Below are 21581 nucleotides of genomic sequence, written 5' to 3'. Positions count from 1 at the left end.
TGAGTTTCTTTTCTTTTTAAAAATTCCTTGGGTTTAATAAGTATCTTTCATTTCTCTTTCTTTCTATTTAGTACAACATTTTCTCTTAGCAGAACTTTAATGGTACCCGTAAGTTCTTATATGTAATTATTTTTCTCAGTGTATTTGGGCACTTTTATTGTTTGTCAATATTCATTCCACCCTTTCCCAATGACTTAAGTTTTGTCTTTTGGGTTTCAAATAGTGAAACAATTGCAAAGTTAGACTAAAATAAAAAGATTCAGCTTCTTCAGCTCACTTTCTTTAATAGGCAACTTAACAATATAACCTCCCCACAAAGCACAATGGTGAAGTTCAAATGAGAAATTGAAGGCATGACCAAACTAAAATGAATTGCTGTGCTGATGTTAAGAGTTCCTGATGACCCACTGCTTGTCCATTACATAGGTCTTGATCTAGGCATAGATTTTAACAAAAGTCACATTGAGATGTAAAAGCACTAAGTTGACTTAAAGGCTGCAAGAAAACAGAAGGAAGTAACACTATGTTAACTACATGTTGCTGAGGGCCTCTACTCCAGGAAGGATTTTACCTTCCAAAAGCTCTAGACTGGCACCGCCTCCAGTGCTGACATGGCTGACTTTATCTTCAGTGTTCCATTTGGCACAGCAAGTAGCAGTGTCTCCACCCCCTATAATAGTGACACAGCCCTTGGAAGTGGCTTTCACAATTTCATCCATAAGGGCTTTGGTTCCCTTAGCAAAGGCATCCCATTCAAATACTCCTAAAGGCCCATTCCAGACAATTAGCTTTGCTTGAGCCACAACTTGAGCATGATTCTTGTTGCTCTCAGGACCACAGTCCAAACCCATCCAGCCAGGAGGTATGCCAGATGCTACAGTGGCTTGTCCTACCTGAGCGTTCTCATCAAACTTGTCAGCAGTAACAAAGTCAACAGGAAAAGTAATCTTTACACCATTCTTTTGTGCTTTGGTCATGATATCTTTGATGATCTTGGCTCCCTCTTCATCAAACAGAGAAGCACCAATCTCCATGTTGTTGAGTACCTTAAGGAAGGTATAAGTCATTCCACCACCAATAATCATCTCATTGACTTTGTCCAGCATATTTTTGATGAGTTGGATCTTGTCTGCCACTTTGGCTCCACCAAGTATAGCCAGAAAGGGCCTCACTGGGTTTTCCAAGGCTTTAGCAAAGTAATCTAGTTCCTTCTTCATCAGGAATCCAGATGCTTTTTGGGGCAGATTCACTCCCACCATGGAACTATGAGCCCGGTGTGCAGTGCCAAAAGCATCATTAACATAGATGTCTCCCAGCTTGGAAAGCGATGCTCGGAAGGCTTCTATTTTATCTGGCTCAGCTTTAATCTTCTTTCCAGAAGGATCCTGGCCTTTCCCTTCTTCCTCCACATGAAAGCGCAGGTTCTCCAGCAGGATGACTGAACCAGGAGCTGGGTTGGCACAGGCTTTCTCCACTTCTGTGCCTACACAGTCCTTCAAGAACAGAACATCCTTGCCCAGCAAGGATTTGAGCTCAGCAGCAACAGGCGCCAAAGAGTATTTGTCAGGCATGGGAACACCATCAGGCCGACCTAGATGACTCATAAGAACTACTGCCTTGGCTCCACTATCCAGGCAGTACTTGATGCTTGGGATGGAAGCCTTGATTCTCTGGTTATTTGTAATCTGGTTCTTCTTCATGGGAACATTGAAGTCTACTCTTAGGATGACTCGCTTCCCTCTAACATCCAGCTTGTCTAAGGTCAACTTCTTAGAAAGAGACATCTTGGCAATATAAAGACATAGGCTGGCACTTGGATCTTAATGCTGAAGAACCAACTTGCTGTTGGGAGGCTGGGTGGGTGGTGATTTCTAACGCCTTCCCTTTGCCCCGCCCCTTTCTTCTCCACACGGTCTGCAACACAAGAGCCACTGTTAGACCGGTAAGGAAATCTAGCTTTGTGATTGGTCCATGGTCCTGTCAATCCGGCTTTGAAGTGTGTTGCTAGGTGCAGATTCCAACTGCCTGGGCAGAGGGCCATGTAGTGGAGTAGAGAGAGGTACCTGGTTTCAAGCAAGACTTGGGAGGTGAAGAAATCCCAGAATAAGAATGGTTCTAAAACTACAAGAATGGCCTTGAGGTCTGCACCTCCTGCTGAGTTTTTCTGCCTCCCACAGCTGGGTTAACGGTTGCTCTTATTATTAAAAACAAAACAAAACAAAAACAACTTCCCCACCCCTGCCAATCTCCATACACCTCATTCATGTCAAATCTTAACCAGGTGGATGTGTAAAAATCTCTGCAGTGCCAAATAAAATGAATATTCGAAATAATGGTTTTTTTTTTTTTTTTTTTTTTTTTTTTTTTTTTTTTTTTTTTGAGACGGAGTCTCGCTCTTGTTACCCAGGCTGGAGTGCAATGGCGCGATCTCGGCTCACCGCAACCTCCGCCTCCTGGGTTCAGGCAATTCTCCTGCCTCAGCCTCCTGAGTAGCTGGGATTACAGGCACGCGCCACCGTGCCCAGCTAATTTTTTTTGTATTAGTAGAGACGGGGTTTCACAATGTTGACCAGGATGGTCTCGATCTCTTGACCTCGTGATCCACCCGCCTCGGCCTCCCAAAGTGCTGGGATTACAGGCTTGAGCCACCGCGCCCGGCCCGAAATAATGGTTTTTATATGAAACCTTGCTTATTCAAGTTAGCGTGGTATGGTTCTGCTTTTTCCTTGTCTCGATAAATATTTCTGTGGAGGATGTGGCTTTTTGTTAGCCTTCATCTTTAGACATATTCTAGGATGGGGTGGGAATGCTGTCATATTTTCAGTACTTTGCTTCTTCATTCTCAGACTACCATGAAATAATGCTTGGTTACTTCTGCAGGAGAATCCCATAAGGTCATAGCAAGGAAAGTATCAGTAACAGGTACTGAAAGTAATGGTGACATTTCTTTCAGACTACGAGGTCATGATGAGGCTCTTTATTTTTTTTCTCCTCTCTGTTTGCTTTGCTCCCTGTACAACTTAGAAATTGAGCTGAAGAAAAATGGCCTGGTTTTTACAAGGATCAAAACACCTATTTGAATGGAAAATGAGTGAGATATTCTATTTTTGGAGAAAGCAAATGTATGTGACTAGTTGGTTAAGTCATGAAAACTGGTTTTGTGATTTTTTTCACTCAACTCTTTCCATAAGTTGAATGAACTAAACATGTAAAATGAAGGCTTTGACAGAAATATATTTGAGATATCACTCATTAAGATGGCTAAAATAAAAAATAAAAACAAGTGTTGAGAAAGACATGGACAAATTGGAATTCTCATTTATTGCTGATAGGAATATCAAATGGTGCAGCCACTTTAGAAAACAGTTTATCAGCTCCTCAATGTTAGACATTTAGTCAACAGCATTTAAAAGCAACCTTAAATGGTGTTAAAAATACATAGTAACAGAAACTCTCATTATTGCTCCCAGGAATGAAATATGGTATAGCCATTTTGGAAAACAGCTTGGCAGTTTCTTACAAATATTCATAGATTTACCATACAAGTCATCAACTCTATTTCTAGATATTCATCCAAGGACATCAAGAACCTGTATTCTCTCAAAATTCTGTAAACAAATGTTTAGAGTCACTTTATTAATAATTATCAAAAATTGTGTATCCTTCAAGTAATAAACTGTGATATATCCATGCAATGAAATATTTAAAAAAAAAAAAGAAAAAGAAACAAGCTGTTTATTTACACAAACGACCTGGATACAACTTAAATATGTCTTACTAACTGAAAGAAATAAGACACATTACATCTGTGTTACTTCAGGCACAAAATTATACAGTTATCGTGTAATTCCATTTGTATGACATTTGAAAAAAGGCAAAACTATAGGGATGGAAAACATATCAGTGTTTGCTGCATGTTAGAAGAGAGGATGATCAACTATAATGGGGATATACAGAAGGATTTTTAGTTTGGTAAACTTTTCTATGAGGTACTGGAGTGGCGGTTACAAGATTCTATGGACTTGTCAAAATTCATAGAATTGTACATTGTAGAGAGTGAACTTCAAAAAATACAAATAAAAAATATAATCTATGGTGTTGGGGAATCTTATTATGTAATGTAGCCTCTGACAAATAAACCTAACTGTATTACAATATATCGGAAATTTTACTATAGGTGATGTGGAAATTTTGCTACAGGTGATGTGGAAAATAAAAGAGATGACTTAAGTAACTTTGCAAAAGAGGTTTTCAGTTTGCAATACTAAAGACAAAAATAACTGTTCATAAATATAATACTCTAGTTGGTAAGTTTGAACGTCACAAGCATATAAGTGAATAATTCTTAAACTACTTTATGTGTGTTAAAAGAGATGAGCAAATAATGGAAGATAATGAAAAGTTTCTCATTAACAGGAAAATAAGTTACAAATAAGCAAGAGCAGATGACCTCTGTGGTACTGGATTAAAAGTCTGAGATATCACTGTGAACTCACATTAAGTTCAATATACAGATAGGTTGATATGGAAATAATCACAGATATGTGTATATATGTGTGTCAATTTTCTATTGCTACTGTAGCAACTTGTCACAAATTTAACTATAACACAATTTTGTATTCAAAAACAATTCTGTAGGTCCCAAATTCAGGTTGGCTCAGCTGGTTTCTTGCTCTGTATTTTATAAAGTTTTGTTGGCTGGGTTGTCATTATAAGGCTCTAGGAAGAATTTACTTCTGAGCTCATTTAGGCTTTTGGCAGGATTCGGTTCTTTGGAATTATAGGACTGAGCTACCTGCTTTTTGCTGGCTGTTAATAAACCCCTAAAGGCCCTCTCAGGTTTGTAGGTTCCTGTGTCAGAACCCACAATGATGCATTGAAGTCTTCTTACAATTGGAATCTCTCTGATTTTCATTTCTACTCCATCTATTTTCCACTTTCAGCCCAAGAAAATTCTCTGCTGTTAAGGAATCATTTGATTAAGTTGGACCAAACTAGATAATACAGGATAAGCTCCCTAATTAAATACTGTGATATAATTAATCTGCACAGTCTCTTCTGTCACGTATCATCAGTATGTACAAGTTCTGGGGAATAGGACATGAATATCTTTGGTAAGCCATTATTCTGCCTATTCAATTGTGATTTACATATATACAAATATATTCAAACTCTGTTCGTAAAAAGGGGAGAGAAGCAGCGATTTATAAATAAGTAAGTGGGAGGGAAAAGACAAAACTTTCTTATAGAGGAAATTCAAATAATGTGTGTAAATACATTCCTCCACTAAAGGTGGAGACTAATGCACGGTTTGAATGTAGTGACAAATAGATTCTGAGTATTCAAAGTATCATTCACCATGATTTACAAATATTAGATTTGGAAGACCCAAAAGGAAAATATGCTCTTCTATTTTGGCCTCTTTCTGTAAAGAAGATTTGCAGTGTGCCCTGCACTGAGCTAAACCACAAGGGCGTTTTGTCACCACTTCCCCACCCTTGGTCCTCATGTAACAGTATCAAGCTCTGAGGACCTTGTCTTTCAGAATTAAAACCCTGATACCAATTATCACCCCACATACAGGTTGAAATGTCTTCTTAACCAAATCAAGTTTTCATCTACATTCACAGTATCAGTGTCTCTACATCCTGCTGTTTTTGGACAGATTTTCCAGGTTTTCTTTATGCAAATGTCCTCTGTTTCTCTTAAGGTCTTTTAAGGACTGCTTACTTAGCTGCTAGTATTTGCTCAGGGCGGTGACTGATTAAAGTACATGGTGGAAAGATTTCATCATAGGTTATCAATTTTCTTTGAAAATGGAAACATGTTATGGATACAATCTATTATTATTTCTATTAAGAAGCCTTTGAAACATTTGGAGCAGTTCAGCTTCAATTCATCTTTCTGTTGACAATGAATGCAAAATATGCAAATATATATTCCATATGCTATGCAGAGTTCTGGGTGCTGAAATGACTAATAATATATAGTTATGCATATTCTCATGCATCTAGTTCTGTCATTTTAGTCACTAATTTTTATGATTTTAAAATAAACCAATCCCTCTTTTAACAATTTTTATACATTTTTTAAATTGCTTATGAATTTGTAAATGTCCCTATTGGTAATAGCAGTAAACTACAATTTATGCATTTAAAAATATTTCCATGAGTTTTTGGGATAATTGTAAAAGGTAGGCCAAGGTCTGTATGGTGCTATTTCTCACTTTTAATGGCAAAAACTGCTACTCCTGCACCAACCTAATATATAACTTTTTACACAGTGCAGAATTAGTTTTAAAACAACAGAATAATTCACACAATAACATTACGTATGAATCAGCCAATGCATTTGTTTTAAAGTATACTTTTTTTGCATCTGTCCCTCCACCTACTTATCTATCCTTCTAACACAGTTTTGTTGCATAAATTTTAAGTGAATTTTACTATCTTTATATTTTGTTTTTATAATCTAATTTTTTAGAAGATAAAAGGACACATGGAAATGTGTTCAAAATTAAATAGGTAAGCTACTCAATCACAAATAGGCAATTTTTAAGGACTTTTCATATTGAATTCCTATACCTCTGTTATTGAGTTTGTCCTGAAGAGGACAAACTCAATGTGAAGGTTAAGGTAAGAATTTTGATGTTATTACAATAGAGTTAGTGAGACATAAGTTCTATAAATATTATGTTATATAATAATACAAATCATTACCAGTTCAAACTAATCCTAGTGGAGGGTTGATATATTGCTAAGATTAGGTTTTATTTTCCTTAAGGATTCCAAATTAGATCAGCAGATGCAGTCATCCTAAACAAGAGAATTGTGTTCTAAAAGTTATAATTTAAAAGGGTGTTTCAAGAGGGAACATTTTAATTAAAATTTTAATAAAAGAGATTAGAAGCTAGAGAGTTTAATTCACAGTGAGTAAGTTGCTTTAGAGTTATTTTTAACTAATTAATAACCTGGGATTATTTTTCTAAAGACATTCTAAAAACTTTTTTTCAATTTAGTTTTAAGTACATTTTATTATTCTAAAACAAAAACAATTGTAAGCATCAGCTTGTCTTCTAATAGTGAAATTCAGGAGATTCACATTTATATATAATTTTTCTATTACCTCCAAGCTCAAAAATTTCAATAGAAAATAGAAGTATGGGATACCTTCTGAAAAATGGTGCATCGAATTTTAATAAAATTTATCTTTTTATTTGGCTACTACTTAATCATAGTTATGATGTATCTAATTGTGACTTGCATTATGCAAAACATATGTATAATTTAAACAATTATATTAGTTGGTTAACTTTTGATACAGTCAAAATATTTGCCTAATACTATTTCTTGACGTTTCATCTATTATAACATGTTGAGGATAACACTGCAATCGAGAAAGGGTATAGGTGGGAAAGGAGACAGCTGTAGTTTGCATAAACTCTAAGCTAAAAGAAAGACAAATGATGAAAATGTGTCTTTATATCTCCAATATTGACTAATGAATTCAGACAGCTATTGGATTAATTCACTACAGGGGACAAGAATGGCAAATTAGCTTAATGGAAATATATGGAAGAATATATACATTTCAAAAATATGGCCAGATATCACTTATTTCTGTATAAGATGAAGACCTGTGAAATAGATTCTAGTTCTCAGTCGCCTATCTAGTTTTGGAGATTCCAATGTGAGACAGGGAATTATATGGAGTTCCTTTTAGCAATCACCAAAACCAAGGCCCATGGGAGCCTAAGTTTTTTGAATTATTGCATTTCCCGGGAGACAGAAAGTAGCCTTTAGTGGAAGTCCAAAAACCAAGAAGAGAGATTGAGTTTCTGTAGAGGACTTTGTTGCACAGTTTCTCCTTCCATTGTATACAGTTGAAATTAAGCCTATTCATGAATGTGATCAGGATGGACTAAATTGGAGCAGCAGTTGGAAAGGGTATGTATGTCTTGTGAACTTTGATGAGCTAAGTGCTGAGTAGTCTTGAAATTTCAATGTTATAATTCAGTAAAACAAATTCTCAAGAAAAAAGGAAAAAAGAGAAAAGTGAAAAGACAAATAGAGAGGAAAGTGAAAGAAACTAAAAAAGTGAAAAGACAAAATAAAAGAGAGGAAAGAGAAAGAAACTTTGATAAAAAGGGTGAAACCGGTGCTTCGGGGACCAGTTCGAAATCGCTCTTTTATTGATCCAATTGTAGAGTTCTATAGAGGCAATATTGGAGCTAGGCTGGGTGAAGCCCAAAGAACAATAATTATGCTTAGGTCTGGCAGGCTCTAGCTCTCAGCTGATAATCTAGGAAAGAAGCTATTAAAGTAGATGTACCGTAATATTTCCTATAGGACAGACAATACCTATGCTGGAAATGGTAATAGTGAGCAGAAAATCATGCACTATATAATAAGAGTCTCTTTCAATGTATATTTTCCTCCAATTTCAACATACACACATAAATGAAGTTAGTACTTGAGGCTTCACTCACTCTGCAGATTAGTAATAAAAACAACATAAGTATTTATAAGGAGAAAAATTAGACATGTCTGAGGAGCTTCAGCATTATGAGTGAAAGCTAGCAGAGAGCACAATATACCTAAGGAAGCCAACAATAGGAGTTTAACACAAGATTTAAATAAATGAAAAAAAGTGTTAGAGAAATAATTGCAATGGAATTGTGAAGGACAATGAAGCCATTATAAAGCATAACCACTTCAACATATTGGATACAAAAAAGTGTGAAATATGTAACTCAAGGGGATAGATTGCATGGTAAAATAAAAGTAGTAAAATAATGAATTAATGATTGATAAGTTGTGGAGGAATTCTTGCATAACACACCAGAAAAGGACCAAGAGGAGGTGAATGAGAACAAAATTAAGGTGTGAGGAATTCAAAATTTGTACCAATATTAATATCTGTCACAGAGAAGTCATAAAAAGAGAAAATATATAAACTGAAGATAAGGTTTTAACAAATAATATCCTATAATTGGAAAAAAAACACAGATCTCAGGTTCAAAGTGTTCATTACATGAGAGGTAGAATAGCCAATATTTGAAACAAATTCACACTCTAGAAACACTACAATAAATTTTAGGAAAATTAACAGCAAGAACATATATTTTTTTTGAGTTTCCAGGACAGAAAAGCAGATCACTGAAAGGAAAAAGATTCAGATTGAGATCTCACAACAGGGTGACTATAGTCAATAACTTAATTGTACATTTTAGATGAACTATTATAAAAGAGTGTAATTATATTGTTTGTAACACAAAGGATAAATGCTTGAAGGGATGGATACTCTATTCATGATGTAATTATTTCACGTTGCATGCCTATATCAAAACATCTCATATAACCCATAAATATACACACTTACTATGTACTCACAAAAATTAAAAATTAAAAAAATAAAATACAAAAATTTCCACAATTACTAAAAACAATTTTTGACCTAAACTTTTATATCTAGCTAATATATAAATGGGAGAGTTATTACACGTATTTCCAATCACAAAGAATATCAGAAATTTTGTCTCACTGAGGCTTCTTAATAAAATAAATAAAAGTAAAAGACCAACTCTGGGTAATTTTATTCAAGTAGGAAGAAATTTAAGTGCAGAACAAATCAATAAGTTGGGGAAACTAAGTATGACTAAAAAATTCTAGTAAAATTAATTGTCCAAATAAGTAATCATCACAGTTTTTAGAGTATTTATTGTTGTTTAAAATCATATTTTGATTTTTATAATATTGTCTTATAGTTTTGCCAATATATAAAAATACTGTTTATGTTGATAGGTTGATCTTAAATCTGTCTTCCTTGCTGAAATTTCTTATGAGTTTAAGTAAAATCTGGTAAGAATGAATATGTAAATGACTTAAGTAATTGTTTAATGTCAAAAATATTAGATTATTTATCTTATCTTTATACTAATTATCATGTATCTTAATTTGAATTATTTTGGACAAGGAATCAGTCATATTTTGAACACTTGGAATGATATTAGGCCTTGATATGGTTTGGCTGTGTCCACACCAAATCTCAATTTGAATTGTATCTCCCAGAATTCTCAAATGTTATGGAAGGGGACCAGAGAGAGGTAATTGAATCATGGGGGCTGGTCTTTTCTGAGCTATTCTCATCAGAGTGAATAAGTCTCACAAGATCTGATGGGTTTATCAGAGCTTTCCACTTTTGCTTCTTTATTTTCTCTTTCTGCAACCATGTAAGAAGTGCTTTTCACTTCTTGTCATGCTTCTGAGGCCTCCCCAGCCATGTGGAACTGTAAGACCAATTAAACTTTTTTTTTTCCCAGTCTTGGGTATGTCCTTATCAGCAGTGTGAAAATGGACTAATACAGTAAATTGGCACCAGAAGAGGGGCATTGCTGAAAAGATACCTGAAAATGTGGACATGACTTTGGAACTGGGTAACAGGCAGAGGCTGGAACAGTTTGGAGGGTCAGAAGGAGACAGGAAAATGTAGAAAAGTTTGGAACTTCCTAGAAACTTTTTGAATGGCTTTGACCAAGTTGCTAATAGCAATATGGACAATAAGGTCCAGTCTGAGATGCTCTCAGATAGAGAGGAGGAACTTGTTGGGAACTGGAATAAAGGTGACTCTTGTTATGTTTTAGCAAAGAAACTAGCTGCATTTTGCCCCTGCCCTAGAGATTTGGGGAACTTTCAGCTTGAGAGAGATGATTTAGGAAATTTCTTTAGGCTAAAGAAATTTCTAAGCAGTAAAGCATTCAAGAGGTGACTTGTGTACTGTTAGAGTCATTCAGTTTTAAAAGGGAAAACAGAGCATAAAAGTTCAGAAAATTTGCTGGCTGACAATGCAATAGAAAAGAAAAAAAAAAACATTTTCTGGGAACAAATTCAAGTTGACTGTAAAAATCTTCATAAGTAGAAAGGATACTAATGTTAATCCCCAAGACCATGGGGAAAATGTTGACAGGCCATGTCAGAGACCTTCATGGCAGCCCCTCACAGAGGCCCAGGGGGAAAAAGTGATTTCGTGGTCCGGGCCCAGGGTCCCTCTGCTATGTGCAGCTAGGAACTTGGTGCCCTGTGTCCAAACTGCTCCAGTTGTGGCTGAAAGGGGCCAATGAACAGCTCGGACTGTGGCTCCAAGGTGGAAGCCCCAAGCTTTGGCAGCTTCCATGTGGTGTTGAGCCTGCAGGTGCTCAAAAGTGAAGAAGTGAGGTTTGGGAAGCTCTACCTAGATTTCAGAAGATGTATGAAAACACCTGGATGTCCAGGTCAAAGTTACCTGCAGGAGTGGGGCCCTCATGAAGAACCTCTACTAGGGCAGTGTGGAAGGGAAATGAGGGGTCAGATCCCCCACACAGAATCCTCAGTAGGGTACTGTCTAGTGGAGCTGTGAGAAGAGGGCCACCATACTCCAGATCCCAGAATGGTAGATCCATCAACAGCTTGAACTATGCCTGGAAAAGCCACAGACACTCAATGCCAGCTTGTGAAAGCAGCCAGGAAAGTGGCTGTATCCTGCAAAGCCATAGGGCAGAGCTGCCCAAGGCCATGGGAACCTACATCTTGGATCAGCGTAACCTGGATGTGAGACCTGAAGTAAAAGGAGGTCATTTTGGAGTTTTAAAGTTTGAATGCCCCGCTGGATTTTGGACTTGGATGGGCCCTGTAACTCCTTTGTTTTGACCAATTTCTCCCATTTGGAACAGCTGTATTTACCCAATACCTGTATGCACATTGTATCTAGGAAATAACTAGCTTGCTTTTGATTTTACAGGCTCATAGGCAGAAGGGACTTGCCTTGTCTCAAATGAGACTTTGGACTGTAGACTTTTGGGTTAATGCTAAAATCAGTTAAGACTTTGGGCCAGCATGATGGCTCACACCTGTAATCCTAGCCCTTTGGGAGGCCCAGGTGGGCGGATTATCTGAGCTCAGGAGTTCGAGACCAGCCTGGGCAACACAGTAGAACCCCATTTCTAGTAAAATAAAAAAAATTGGCCAGGCTTGGCAGTGTGCACCTGTACTCCCAACTACTTGAGGGTGGTGGTCTGAGGCAGCAGAATTGCTTGAGGCAGGAGAATTGCTTGAACATGGGAAGGGGAGGTGGAGGTTGCAGTGAGCCGAGATCATGCCACTGCATTCCAGTCTGGGCGGCGACAGTAGGGACTATTGGGAAGGGATGGTTGGTTTTGAAATGTGAAAACATGAGATTTGGAGGGGCCAGGGTTGGAATGATATGGTTTGGCTGTGTTTCCACTAAATCTCAACTTGAATTATATCTCTCAGAATTCCCACATGTGGGAGGGACCCAGGGGGAGGTAATTGAATCATGGCAGCTGTTCTTTCCCGTGCTATTCTCGTGATAGTAAATAAGTCTCACGAGATCTAGTGGATTTATCAGGGGTTTCCACTTTTGCTTCTTCCTTATTTTCTCTTGCTGCTGACACAAGAAGTGCCTTTTGCCTCCTGCCATGATTTTGACGCATCCCCAGACATGTGGAACTGTAAGTCCAATTAAACTTCTTTTTCTTCTCAGTCTTGAGTATGTCTTTATCAGCAGTGTGAAAACAGATTAATACAAAAATATTTCAGACACACTTTTTTTTTTTCAAATTTTAACTTCTCTGAAATCAGGATGCTCCTGGCAATGAAGTGAGTTATAGAGATGAATAAAATATACTATTCATTCTAGTAAGAAAATATGGAAAATTTTGTTCAATTTGTGTTGGTTTCACCTGTCTGTTGGCAATATATGTGAATTGTACTTTTTATTATCCTATGTATAGAATTCTGGGTGCTGAGATGACCAATAATCTTTGGTCTTTGCAATATTAATATAAGCAAATTTAATCAATTTTCTCAGGAACAAAATAGACTAATCCTTCAGTAAATATGCATACTTACTCTTTATAAAACAATTACCATCCCATTTAAAGCTATTAATGCAATGTTCTAAAACAATTTTGCATTCTAAGGATTTCTTTTTTCTTTAACACCCTAAGATTTATTTTAGATTGCCATTGATAGCTTATTAGTCTTTTTAAAGCGTCATTTCCTTTTTTGCGCAGTCTTTTTTTTTTAAGCTTTTATTTTAGGTTCAGGAGTGCGTGTGCAGATTTGTTGCAGGTAAATTTCATGTCATAGGGGATTGCTATATAGATTATTTTGTCACCCAGATAATAAGCATAGTGACCAATAGGTAGTTTTTCATTCCTCACCCTCTTCCCACTCTCCACCCTTGAGTAGGCTCTGGTGTTTGTTGTTCCCTTCTTTGTGTCCATGAGTACTCAATGTTTAGTTCCCACTTCTAAGTGAGAACCTGCAGTATTTGATTTTCTGTTCCTGCATTAGTTTGCTTAGGATAATGACCTCCAGCTCCATTCATGTTGCTATAAAGGCAGCTAGAAAGAAGGGGAAGGTCACCTACAGAGGGAACCCTGCTGCAGCAACAGCAGAACCTTCAGCAGAAACCCTACAAGCCAGAAGAGATTGGCAGCCTAATCAGCATTCTTAAAAAAAGAAGTTCCAACCAAAAATTTCACATCCAGACAAATTCAGCTTTGTAAGCAAAAGAGAAATAAGATCATTTTCAGACAAGCACATATTAAGAAAATTTGTTACCACCATATTTGCCTTACAAGAGGTCCTTAAAAATTGAAAAATAACTTCTATATGCCTGCATGATTACCTTGGAATAGACGGAAGTCTTATTTTCACATTTGACTTCTTATTTTTGCAGAGCTCAAAACTTTCAGTAGGACATAAAAGATTATGACTAGGGTAACCAACTACTGAGTTTTTGCAAAACAAATCTTTTCATTATTCAAGGGATAATGTTTAATTATAGTTGTAATGTATTCAATAGCCTTCATAATAAAAATCATGTTTTATAATTTTTAATATTTTGTTTAGATGCATAAACATTTTATGTTTTATAATTAAATAATTATATTTAATTGATTAATTTTCACTGTCTTTAAAGTTTTGCACTGTAATCTACCATGTTGTTTAATCTATAAAATTCTATTGAAAATAGTCCCACAGAGAAGGGGTAGAGCCTGGAGATGAGAGGGTTGTAGTCTGTGTTATATCTAGGTAAAAGAAAGAAAAATAATGAGAATATATGTCTTTGTGCCTCAAGTATTAAGTGGGGCTACTGAGGAGAGTTAGTACACAGACTCATTACAGAGGCCAGGGACCGCTTATTCTGATAAGCTCGCTTAATAGAAATATCCTTTAAGAGTATATATGTTCCAAAAATTGTTAAGACATCAGTAACATTATTACACACTAGAAATATAAGCAATAGATACCAATGTTGTGTTCCTCATTTAGCTCTGGAAATGTCAGTAGTGAGACAGGGAATTTAATGGAGTTCTTTGAAGCGGCCACAAAAGCCTATGGAATCCTCATATGTCCCTAACATGGTTTATTTCTTGCATTTTCTGGGCAGCAGAAAGAAGCAGCCTTCAGTGGAAGATGTCAAAAGTCCAGGGAGAAAGTCCGGGCTGTTATACAGGATTTTGTTGCACTATTTTGCTCTCCCTTGTGTCTTGATATCAGGACAGTGAGTGCAATTAAGATGGGTTAATAGGTGTAACAATTGGAGCGGTGCATCTTATGAAGTTTGAAGAGTTAAGTGCCTGTCAAGATTGGAATTTTGGTTTCAGGACTCAGCAAAAATTCTATCAGGAAAGCAGACAGAAATAAAATTTAAAAAATAAACCATAAAAGAAAAAAAGGAAAAATTTCACCAGAATGAGTTTTGTAAAAGTAGAATACAAATAACTATTTGTCTTACCTTGCCAATTGTAGAGTGATGTTGGGATAATGCTAACCAAGAGCAACAGATACACTCAAGGTCTGGCAACCTCTGGTTTTTGTCAATTAAAAAGAAAGTAGCTGTTGGGCGCAGCGGCTCACACCTATAATCCCAGCACTTTAGTAGGCTGAGGCGGGCAGATCATGAGGTTAGGAGTTCGAGACCAGCCTGACTAACATGGTGAAATCCCACATCTACCAATAATACAAAAATTAGCTGAGTGTGGCAGCGTGCACCTGTAATCCCAGCTACTCAGGAGGCTGAGGCAGGAGAATCACTTGAAACCAGAAGGCAGAGGTTGCAGTGAGCCGAGGTTGTACCATTGTCCTCCAGCCTATGAGACTTTGTCTCAAAAAAAAAAAAAAAAAAAAAAAAAGAATGTAGCTAACCAAGAAAAGGAGATATTAGATAGAATGCCTGAGATGTTCTCTTGCAGACAGAAAAGGTGTATCTGATGGGAGAAAGAACAGGGAATGTGGGACTGCCAACAGCTATTAAAAGGCACTCAGAATTTATGTCTTTCTTTCAGCTCCACTCAGCATACCAAGAACAAAATAAAGCTAGAATTCAGCCTTGTCTGATCCTTGCAGTTGGTGACCTGAATTTGGAACCTATAAATGTCAATTCAAATTAAATAACAATAATAAAAATCCTGTGTATTAGATTACATTTCACTGGCAAGTACGAGTACAAATGCAAATGCAGACGGCATAATGTAACTTCCTCTTTCCAGGAAGTTAACAACCCCCTGGAGAAATTTGAGCACAAAGATAGGCCATATAGACCCACTGCATATCCCTACTTGCAGTTTTCCACTCCTGTTACTTGATCTGTATCAGTTTACACTGCTTTGACATCATTCTGTTTTTTTTTTTATGCAGCATCTTTACTCCAGTTCTATAGTAAATATCAAACACATGATCTTATTAAAATTTCCGTGAGTCTAGAGTTTTTTTAAAAACATATCTGGCCGGGTGTGGTGGCTCACTACTGTAATCCCAGCACTTTAGGAGGCTGAGGCGGGCGGATTACGAGGTCAAGAGACCAAGACCATCCTGGCCAATATGGTGAAACCCTGTCTCTACTAAAAATACAAAATTTAGCTGGGCATGGTGGTGCGCGCCTATAGTCCCAGCTCCTCGGGAGGCTGAGACAGGAGAATTGCTTGAACCCGGGAGGTGGAGGTTGCTGTGAGCTGACAATGTGCCACTGAACTCCAGCCTGGGGACGGAGTGAGACTCTGTCTCAAAAAAAAAAAAAAAAAAAAAAAAAAAAACCCACAAAAAACACACATCTAGCAATATCCTCAACTTATAAGCTAAAAATTTAAATAATGAAATTACTCTTGAATATTATGGTAGGAAAAATAAAACATAGTTCCTTAAATTAACAAAATCCAAGTTTGATAATAACAATCAGATGTAGCCTTTCTTTCTGATGTAATAAAGACTTAAGGAAATACTTTCAGTAGATCTACCAAGGTAGAAATCCATCACATCATTTATTTGTAGGTTTACCTCTGACATGTTATTTTATCTCTTGGTATCTCAGTTTCTTTGACTCATAATTCATATTTAAATGTTTGTTTAAAAGGTTTGATGTGAAAATCCATCCCATATAATTATTACATGCTAAATCCTGTACTATGTGCTGAATTAACAAATAATAACTATGATTAGAAAGAATTATAGTGTTTGGCATCTATATTTGAAATTGTGAATAATAAAAATTAATAGGTAATACAACACACTAGAATCTGCTACTAAGCCTGCACATACTTTTTTCTTACTTTTTCCTCACAGAAACTCCAAAATGGAGGTACTATTGTTATCTCCATTTACAAATTAGGAAACTGAGGCACAGATATGCTCTTGGGTACTTGTCAGCAGTAGTTGTTCTACAAGCAAGGTGAAAAGTAGAACCTCTTTATCAGTAGGTATTGGATAAAAAATCTCCCTAAGATTGTTTCATCCTCTGATTCTCTACATCAATTTAAAGGACTGCCAGTATATCTGCATGCAAAAGATTACCCAAAAAATAAAAAGTGAACATTGTTTTTTCAACAGGCTTTTATGTAAGTTATTTGCTACATATTAGAATAATTTTAGAATGACAACGTAACTTAGAATTTCAGTATTTTTTCTTTTAGTGGAAGAAGTCTTAACTATGATATGTGTGTGCTGCCATCTGATGATAACTTTCTAGGATTACATTTCATGTTAATGAATTTACTAAGCTACATGATGAATGAAATAATTCATAATAATTCATTAGCCTGGTACTGTGTAAAAACATGGTTTTTAGGTTTCAATTTTTTTCACTCCAACTCTAATTCTATCAGGCTCACCCCACGCATCCCATGCATTGCTTATAAAACAGCTTATTCTATATTCTCATATTTCCTTTGAAATATTACTCAGTTTTAGCAATAAACTTTACTTACAATCTCGTTTCTACTTCATAATTTTGTACCTTGGTACTTGAATATATGCATTCTTATAATATTTTTGAATGTTTCCTTTGTACTCATCTTAACTCCCCAGTAATAAAGTCTCTAAAATCTTGGTTTTAGATAAGAAAAATGAAAAACCTTATTTTTAAATAAGCTATATAAGGCTACATTTTAAATTTACCCTTCAGTCTTTTTAGTACCTTGTAGCCACACTTATTTGCTCATCTGGCAACCAAGAAGTTTGGACCCTGTTTTTTCTAAGGAAGAAAAGTAGCTAAGAGCAGAATACCTGGAGCTAGCCTACTTCCATTTGAATATGGGCTCCAGTGTTTATAACTTTGGATAAGGTGCTTAATTTTTCTGAATCTCAGTGTCATTATCCGTAAAATGGAGATGGTAGTATCATCTACCTCACAGGATTACTGAAGAATTAAATGAGTCAATGTAAGAAGGTACTAGAAAATTGCCTGTCAATAATAAGCACCATATGCATGTTAGCTACAACTTTTCCAACAGGAGAATGTTTATGATAGCCATTGATTTGCGTTGTTTTGTTCAAGTCACACTTTGGATTCTAAGACGACCGAGATTAAAGTTTTGAAATTCTTTTTTATTCATTTGTTTCCTTCTTTATGTCATTTGTGTGAAGAAGTTGTTCATTAAAATCGCCATCCAGAGCCTGCACTATTTCTAATCCTTGCTGCTCTAGGCCAGTCCAGGGTTCAAGGAAGCAGGCTGAGGGTGCTCATAAACCTGAGTGATACTGGTAGGCAATGAATGTGAGGCTAATTACCTCATGCACCTGAGACTTTCCTAAATTGGTCTTGTGGAAGAACATAGCAGATTTAGAGTGGAAAGACAGTTTCTCTAAGTTTTTATGGAATGCAGTGAAACTAGAAAGTAAATATACCAACTCTTTTTTTTAATCTGGCAACAACAACAGGCTAAATATCTGGATATCTTAAATCTCAGATGATTGTCTTAGCCTCTGGACTACTGCCCAGTGAGGAAAGCTATGAAATGCACGGATAACTTGTTAATCAATATTTGCCATATGTGCTGGCAGCATCAGCATCAGTTGGAAGCTTGTGGTAGTCTCCATGTCAGACCTTCTGAATAAGAATATCAGAGAGTGAGGCCCAGGAAAGTGTGTTTTACTAAGTTCTTCAGAAGATTCTTAAGGACACTGAAGTTTGAGAAGCACTGTCTTAGGGTACATAAGCATGAAGCTAATCTGGCAGAGCTCTGTCATTGACTAACTGTATGATGGTTAGAAACTTGCTTACCTCCTCTGGGCTTCTATTTCTTCTTCTCCACCACATGTTTGTTGTGAGGATCACACACTTTAGTATATTGCAAGTGCATGGAAATGAACAAAATCTCAGTAGGCACCATTACTATTATTGCCAATATTGACGTTGCTATTTTTCAGATCTTACCATCTTCAGCATGTTGCTGGCTGGTAAAATGATTCCTCTCCTGAAGGTGTCATATGTGTTCACAATTTCTTGTACAGTTGGTGATTCAATGTTTGTTATTTAAGTGGTAAAATTTTTCACTACATTTATTAAATATTTAAATGGTAAACAATAAAACTGCAAAGAAACAATGGATAAAAAATAAAAATGCTACCTATCTTAAGATTGCTTTAACAATTTTAGAATCCATAGTAGGAGCTCTACTGTAAATGTATGTGCAGGCATGTAGTTTTCCATAGTTAGATTAAGTTCCATTAAGTTAGATTGTAACTTAATCTAAGTTATAAACATGTATATTTTGCATAGATTCCTTATATATGGTTTTTAAAAACAAATTGATGAGAGGACACAGAGTTGGTACTCATTACATCTAACCTCAGAAGCAAGAGACAGATTTAGTTTACTTAGTCTATTCCAGTTTTAGAAGGAATGATTTTTTTTGAGAAGGTTTAAATCATCAAGCTTCAGCTAAATTTTTAGAGTGATCCAGATAAAGGGAGACAAAAGAGGATGAAGACTCATGCAATCACCTGACATTTTCTTAGGCTGATTTATTTTACATGTAGTTTAACCTCCACAATAGTCTTTTTCTTTTAAGGTGACTTACAGAATAATTGTGTTTTACAACTTAATGGCATCTTCTATTAGATGAAATACTTTAATATATTGATACTCGTTCCTAGGTTACCATGCTTCATCTGCCAATGCATTGAAAACTTGGAATATAAATTAATTCAACTATTTCAGAAGATGGTGTGGTGATTCCTCAAAAATCTAGAAGCAGAAATACCATTTGAGTTCGCAATCCCGTTACTGTGTGTATAACCAGAGGAATATCAATTATTTTATTACAAAGATACACACACGCGTATGTTCACTGCAATAGTATTCACATTAGCAAAGACATGGAATCAATCTAAATGCCTATCAAAGATAGACTGAATAAAGAATATGTGGTACATATATAACGGAATACTATGCACCCACAAAAAGGAGTGATATCATGTTTTTTGCAGGGACATGGATAGAGCTGGAAGGCATTACCCTCAGCAAACTAACGTAGGAACAGAAAACCAAATACCCCATGTTTTCACTTATAAATGGGAGCTAAACAATGAGAACACATGTACACAAGGAGGGCTACAACACACACTGGGGACTGTCTGGGGTTGGGGTAGAGAGAGGAAAAGCATTAGGAAAAGTAACTAATGTATGGTGGGCTTAATACCTAGGTGATTTGTTGATAGGTGCAGCAAACCACCGTGGCACATGTTTACCTATGTAACAAACCTACACATCCTGCACATGTACCCCAGAACTTAATTTTTAAAAAACTCAAGAAAATAAAAAAGAAAACTTGATTTCTCATTGTAATATTAGAAACAGAAGTTAATAGAGGGTAAATTGCAGGATATTTACATCATTAGGCGCAAGTTTCATGACTGGTAAATGTTTGTATGGGACAAAATTCTAGCCAGTCTATGGAGGTAGAGACTTCCCTGCCAATTTTCACCGATTTTACCCAGCTTTTCTTTTACAAGTATGAATCTTGATGACACCATATGACCCCACATCTTGCTCAACCTGAAATACGTGTTTTATTGAGGCAAGTTTTTGCCTATGTTTACCGTAGAGTTAGTTTTATAGCCTCCTATATCCTGCTGTTGCTCCTGGGTAGGTTTCCCAGGTTTTGTTGGTGAAGATGTCCTCTGATTGATTCTCTAGCAATCTTTTGATGGCTGCTAGCTTAGGCCAATTTTCCTAGAGTGATGATTAAACTAAAGGTAAGAAAATATCAATACAGATTGTTAAATTCAGGAAAGTACATTTGGAAATCAACTTTGAAAGATGACACTACCAATAATCTATTATTTATTCTATTAATAAGATGTTGAGAATTTAGTGAAATTAAATTCACCTTTCTCTTGAAAATAAACATAAAATATATATTTTATTAGGCTTGTGCAGAGTCAGGATGCCAAGATGAGCAATCATTTATATTACTATAAGCAAATTTAATCACCTGTTTCATGAACAAAATGAATTATTCACTAATTTGACATTAAATATACATTTTATGAAGAAATGATCTTCATTTTGGTACTAGCCATGAGCCACAAAGTTTGTATTGTAAAAAGTTTCTATGAACTTTTAGGCTTGTTCTTAAAGGTAAAAAAGTGTCAGTGCAATTCTATTTACTCATTATTCAATGCAGAGCAACTTTTTTAAAAATTAAGAGATTCTTATTCTATCACATTGTAGAAAGATAAGCAATGTATACATTTTAATGTACCTGCTTTATCTATTATTCTATTTCTACATCTATCTAGCTATTCTTTTCTCTAACAGATTGCTATTGCATAAATATTAAGACAATTTAGTTTTGTTTAATTTTAATTTCTCCAGTAAGGGCATTTGTTGTTTCCTAAGTGAATGCAAGGTGCATTAGATAAACATAGGGATGGAGTAAAATGGCTAAACCACCCACATCACAAGGACATATTTTTTGTAGGTACTTTGCATACTGAATACTTCTTCATCTCTGTTATTAGTTATTATTTCAGGTAAGAACAGAATAGGATAAATCTATGATGTAAGGTTCTACATGAAAATTTTAATTTTGTTAAATTGAAGTAAATAAGAATTATTACAAAATAAACAAGGCAAATCATCTTCTTTTTAAATTAATCCTAGAAGAGGATTGATGTGTTGCCGAGATTCAATTGTGTTTCATAATCTCTTAGAATCCAAATTCTGGCTGCAGTCACTATGCATAAAGAAAATTATGTTCTAAAATATTTTGTTTTTCATAAAATGTTTCATAAATG

The 21581-nt window shown here is 35.9% G+C and overlaps 1 protein-coding gene across 1 annotated transcript; it reads right to left on the bottom strand.

Annotated features, from left to right (window-relative positions):
- Positions 1-267: 267 nt before the first annotated feature.
- On the bottom strand, positions 268-1881 carry PGK2 (phosphoglycerate kinase 2). Its single transcript, XM_012441519.2, has one exon. The coding sequence runs from the start codon at positions 1782-1784 to the stop codon at positions 531-533; it is 1254 nt and encodes a 417-aa protein (XP_012296942.2). The 5' UTR covers positions 1785-1881; the 3' UTR covers positions 268-530.
- Positions 1882-21581: the final 19700 nt, after the last annotated feature.

The sequence above is a fragment of the Aotus nancymaae genome, unplaced genomic scaffold (genome assembly GCF_030222135.1).
Source record: "Aotus nancymaae isolate 86718 unplaced genomic scaffold, 86718_ANA_hifiasm-v0.15.2.pri h1tg000040l, whole genome shotgun sequence".
Taxonomy (NCBI): domain Eukaryota; kingdom Metazoa; phylum Chordata; class Mammalia; order Primates; family Aotidae; genus Aotus; species Aotus nancymaae.
Note: the sequence above shows the minus strand (reverse complement) of the source record. Positions and strands in the feature narration are given on the sequence as shown.

What these genes read in the sequence shown, in the direction of transcription:
- PGK2 (XM_012441519.2), bottom strand. Translation starts at nt 1,784, where the DNA reads ATGTCTCTTTCTAAGAAGTTGACCTTAGACAAGCTGGATGTTAGAGGG.